Source organism: Eimeria mitis, genomic scaffold, assembly GCF_000499745.2.
Source record: "Eimeria mitis Houghton genomic scaffold, Emh_scaff121, whole genome shotgun sequence".
Taxonomy (NCBI): domain Eukaryota; phylum Apicomplexa; class Conoidasida; order Eucoccidiorida; family Eimeriidae; genus Eimeria; species Eimeria mitis.
Window position 1 is genome coordinate 29,277 of NW_013568222.1, and position 4,903 is coordinate 34,179.

Genomic DNA, 4,903 nt, shown 5'->3' on the forward strand with positions numbered 1-4,903 from the left:
CGCTTACGCGCAGCATGCCAAAGCTGTCGATAGGCTCCTGAGCTAACTCTGCGCTAACTCATGTTACAGAGCTGTCAACTACAGCTCACGCGTTGCACCAAAACGTCTGCCACGCACTTCGTGAAAAACCGGGATGTCTAGAACCAAAAGGCCAAAGAAAGTGGGCCACCACTATAAACGCTTCCGTTTACAATTTAAATCCAAATGGGATAAGTTAGTTGGCTGCTTATCTGCATTCCGTGAAGGAAGAGGAACGGCCGGCACTGCAGAGCCCCAAACCCTCTCAAGGGCTGACAGCAGGCTCCAGCCCAACGGCAGCCTGTCGCTTTGGGGGCCTACCTGGGAGAACTCGGCTCTCTTTACTTGCATTTCTTCCTGTGGGGCGTCGTTTTTGCGGCTATTTTCGCGACATTTAACGGCAGGAAGATCACCTCGTGAAAATGGCCAAGAAATTCGACCCTAACGAAATCAAATACAGTCCGCCGCCCCACTCCTCGCACAATGCGGCCGCGTAGTGTTATACATCCCTTGTTTCCTTCCAAAATTACAAGCTCGTAGTAGAGCGAAATTGAATATATAGCAGCCTCAAAATTTCCCGTGAATGCCACTCTGCTCGCCCACGTCGGTGTCTTCCGTGCCTTGCATGCCAGGGCAGCCTCTCATGTGATTTGCGGCTCTCGGGAGCAGTGATCCGTTTTTTGTTTCTCCAGTTTCTTCTGGGGGGTGTTAGAAGCTTAACCGTTCCTGCATGCGTTTACTGTTTGCTGCGGACGTGCGTTCTGTGCAGTCTACCTCCGCCAAACTGGCGGTGAGGTCGGCGCCTCTTCTGTTCTGGCCCCAAAGCTCGGTCCTCTGGGTGAGTCTATCATGATGTGGCTGCTGGATAGTTGCTTCCGCAGTGTCTATGGTGCGGTGTTTCGCAGCAAGGCCTTTGGCGTGAGGGGCCGATTTAGTGTTTGGTTCAGGGTTTGCGGTCTCGCTGTTCAGGTATGTCCCCTAAGAAGGTAGGAGATGACATTGCGAAGGCGACGATGGCGTGGAAGGGGCTGAAGGTGACGGTTTGTTTGAAGGTGCAGAACCGTCAGGCCACGGTAGAGGTGATGCCATCGGCCTCCTCTTTGATTATTAAAGAGCTCAAGGAGCCCCCCAGGGACAGGAAGAAAGTTAAGAACATCAAGCATAACGGGAACCTGACTTTGCAGCAAGTCTATCAAATCTCCCGCACCATGCGGACTAAGTCCATGGCTCACGAGTTCTCAGGCACTGTTAAGGAGATTCTGGGCACATGGTGGGCTCTTAGGCGACTTGAATCCCTCCCTTAGTTCGACTGCATTTCTCCCTTTTGCATCTTCTTCAAAGTATAGTACAGTGTCTTTTCTTTTCTGTCTTCCCCGCAGCGCCTCCATTGGATGCACTGTCGATGGAAAGGCTCCCACCGACGTGCAGGCGGAGATCGACTCCGGCGAGATCGAGGTCCCCTCAGCCTGAGGTGCGGCTCGTTCCGGGAGGTGGGCTGTGGCGACATCAGCTGCAGCAAATAGATTGCCGCACGTGAAGGTGCAAGAGAAACTGCTGACGTTCCTCAGTCCGAGCAGGACCTCAACTGGCATCTCCTTGGTGGCACAAGAAGGGGTGCAGGCGCATTTTCCGCTCAGCCCCTGCAGTTTAGACCGCCATCAAAGGGTCTCGTCTTCGCGGACTTGTGTCTTTTTTCTCTCTAATACTTTCTTCAATCTAGCGTTACAGTTGATGTCAGAGTGTAGGTAGATAGCACGAAGCGACTCTGTCGTCGTTTAGCGTAGGCAGAGGCGGGATACCACCCTTGATTCTCATAGGGAAAGGCCAACTATGCCCCGAGCTCAATGCTGTTAGTGCCTCGTATATGCAAGTGACTGCAACAATTTTTTGCTCACATAGCTGGGTGCCAGCGTAGTGTGTGCAAAGACGAAACCCTCCCTGAGTACGGTATATATACTGACTACTGAAGGTTTCTCAGCTGTAGATGTCAGCTGCGCGGGAGCTACGGAGAGTCTGAGGGCTAGACAATGTATGGGGTCTGCAGTTCTTGTATAAACAAAACGTAAAGAATATTCCCAGCTCTCCCTGAAGCCACCTGAACCCGAGACTGTTGAGCTCGGTGCAGAGAAGCTAACAGGGGCTGCCTGTTGCGCTGCTGCAGCTCCGCAAACACGTCGCAGCCTTTTGGTGAGCTAGTAGCCGAATTGTGACGGTGGCGGCTGCCCCCTATGCTCTTCTAGTGTTGAGTGTTCAGCACATGCGGTTGACGAGCTCGTTGATCAATTCCTGGCGGTTACCCCAGTCACCTGAACGCCAAAGAATGAAAATTAACAGTTTAAATTAAATACAAACATGTAGCTTGCAGAAGTAGTCCGCCGATCCTAACCACAAGACAGGGGCGAGGATGATGAGCGGTTTCTCAATAGTGGCTGATGCGCAAGACTATACAAAGCACTCACCGGCACGAGGCTCGCAGAAACCGTGGCGCTTGCATTTGAATCCCTTCCTTGGGGAGTTTAGTTTGAAGGTCCAAAGGAAAGCGTTGGCCTGCTTGAAGGCGGGGCCGCACGTGTATATCTCGTGCACAAGGTCCTCGATGCCGTGGATGCCGTACTTGCCCAAGTGCTTCTCAATGATGCTGTTCTCCTGTAGGCGCACTCTTTGTTTCGATCCGGGCTCACCAACCTTGGCTGAATCGCAACAGCGGACAGACAGTCGGATCCAAACATGAATGAGTACATAGCTGGCGCTCTGCGACATTGATACAGCTTCTGTTTTCTCAAAGACGCTAACCCCAAACACCACAGATCGCGATGTTTACACACCATAGCCCCGCTTGTAGATCAGCTTTCGAACGGTGGAGAGGGAGGGGTAACCGTAAGTCACGAAGGGCTGAACAGCCTGCAGCATTTCCATAGTGGCCTTGTTCACGCGGATAAATACGCCGTTGTGCAGCTGGCGGAGACGGAAAAGCCGCAGAATCATCTTCGGCTTGGGTGCCAGTTTGTTGATACCCTTGATACGAATGCAGAACACGACCTTTGCCTCTGGGGCTCTGTAGAAGCCGCCTGAACCAAGCATATAAAAACATAGATCGAACAGAATATAGAATCACACACGACGCGAAATCGCGCAACCTCGACAAAATACAAATATACAGTTAACAACGCAACGCAACAAAGAAGTGTGCGCACGCCAGCATACACGCACAGACGCATCTCTTAACGCATGGAAACACAAGACGGATGGGTTAAAGCAAGATGATACGGCTTGGCGCATCTGCTTTCAGCAAGCGATTGAAACTTTTTTTGATTGAATTCTTCAGGAAAGTCCCGAAGGCTTCATCTGACTTGGGTTTTCATCCTCGGCTCGCGCCAACCCCGCGGTTACACAGAAAACATTACAACGTGCACTGGTCGCAAGCACGCTGTACTGCAATCTGCTAGACAGAGGGGTCGATCAGAAAGCGATTTGAACAAAGGTTCAAAAAATCCACAGACGACAGAATTGTCTTGTAGGCACATCAGGTTGCATCCTCAATCCAAGATGAAGCACGAAAGAAGAAAAGAGCGATAGCGATCCATTCGAAGATCACCGCAGGCTGAGTAATACATACCATTGGCTCGGGCTTCCCGTTTGTTCTTGATCAGCTCCTCGCGCTGCAAGCGATACTCCTTGACGTATTTGTATGTGCGGAGCTTGAGGTCATGACGCGCAGCGGCTCTTTTCTGAAGCAAAAAGGCAATGAAGAGGCGCTTCAACAGTAAACAGGGAGCGAGCAGCCCACGAGACAAGCCTTCTACGTCGAAGTGACAAATGCCTAGAACGCACCTCCCGCATGACCTTTAGAGCCTTTTTGCGCGCCTCAATAAGAGCCGCATCGCGTTTTTGCTTCTTTTCTGCGCCCTCTGAAAGAGGAACACCCTCCAAGGGCTTCATATAACGGGCCGAGAAGCGATCCTGCACAAACAGCACGCGCAGCAGCAGAAAACGACGGAAGCGTAGGCAAGGGAGAAAGCCTGATCCAAATATACCTACTCACTCGAACAAAATGAAATGCAGCGCCTCAAAAGGAAACAAAACAATGAAGGCAAATGTGGTTTAGCCCAGTCGCTTCACTCAGCCTCACCGCCGCCAAGGCATAGAGACGACACGATGATGCAAGCCGGTCTACGACGGACGCATGCACGTCAAGAAACATATAAAAGAGCAAATACATAAATGAACTGTACAGCTTTAATCACATTGGGGAGCTAAAACTCTCCCCCCCACATACGAGTCCCTGCACAACGCAGGCGCGTCATGACCCCACGAAAAGCACCAATATCTGAAACACGAATTAATGAGGCTGCTAATGCAAACAATAAAAAGAGCTGCTGGAGAAGCTGTACAGATGCTACACGACCTTGCGCCTTGGCACACCCCACAAGCACCCTGGAGCCGGTGGGAGCAGCCGAGGGAGAAGCTTACTGCCATCTTCGCTGCAAGGCTCCCTTTAAATGTTCAACACCCTAAAAGAATCCCCACAGAAAGAGCCCAAATTTTCGTCAAAGGTTCCTCCCTACGCAGCGGAGGGGAGCCCTGCAGGCGCAACTGGAGCAGCCTCCCTGTTGCGTTTGGCTGGGGCGGCCGCGATGTATGCACAGCATGCATGGCGACAGTATCATTCAGGTATCATTCAACAACTGTAAAGGAGTTGTATTTTATTTAATTTTTTTACTCATATTTCTTCTCCATATTTTAAGTTCCATCAGCCGCATAAAATTCATCCGAAAGCCCCAACCCACAACACGCCAATATCCCCTGCGGCATCAGTCGTGTAACGCTGGTTCTCCGGCCTTAACCTGACCGGAGACGAGCCGCAATGAAGGCAAAGACTTAAAGT

The 4,903-nt window shown here is 51.3% G+C and overlaps 2 protein-coding genes across 2 annotated transcripts; one reads left to right on the plus strand and one right to left on the minus strand.

Moving 5' to 3' along the window:
* Window positions 1-440: 440 nt before the first annotated feature.
* EMH_0086900 (60S ribosomal protein L12, putative) lies at window positions 441-1,488 on the plus strand (the record flags this gene model as incomplete). Its single annotated transcript, XM_013494583.1, has 4 exons — window positions 441-477; window positions 788-856; window positions 988-1,288; window positions 1,398-1,488. The coding sequence occupies 4 exons, from the start codon at window positions 441-443 to the stop codon at window positions 1,486-1,488; spliced, it is 498 nt and encodes a 165-aa protein (XP_013350037.1).
* Window positions 1,489-2,268: 780 nt separating this feature from the next.
* Window positions 2,269-4,494, minus strand: EMH_0087010 (60S ribosomal protein L7, putative; the record flags this gene model as incomplete). The annotated part of the gene is made up of 6 exons (XM_013494584.1): window positions 2,269-2,324; window positions 2,478-2,708; window positions 2,844-3,086; window positions 3,635-3,746; window positions 3,850-3,978; window positions 4,489-4,494. The coding sequence occupies 6 exons, from the start codon at window positions 4,492-4,494 to the stop codon at window positions 2,269-2,271; spliced, it is 777 nt and encodes a 258-aa protein (XP_013350038.1).
* Between the last annotated feature and the right edge of the window lie 409 nt (window positions 4,495-4,903).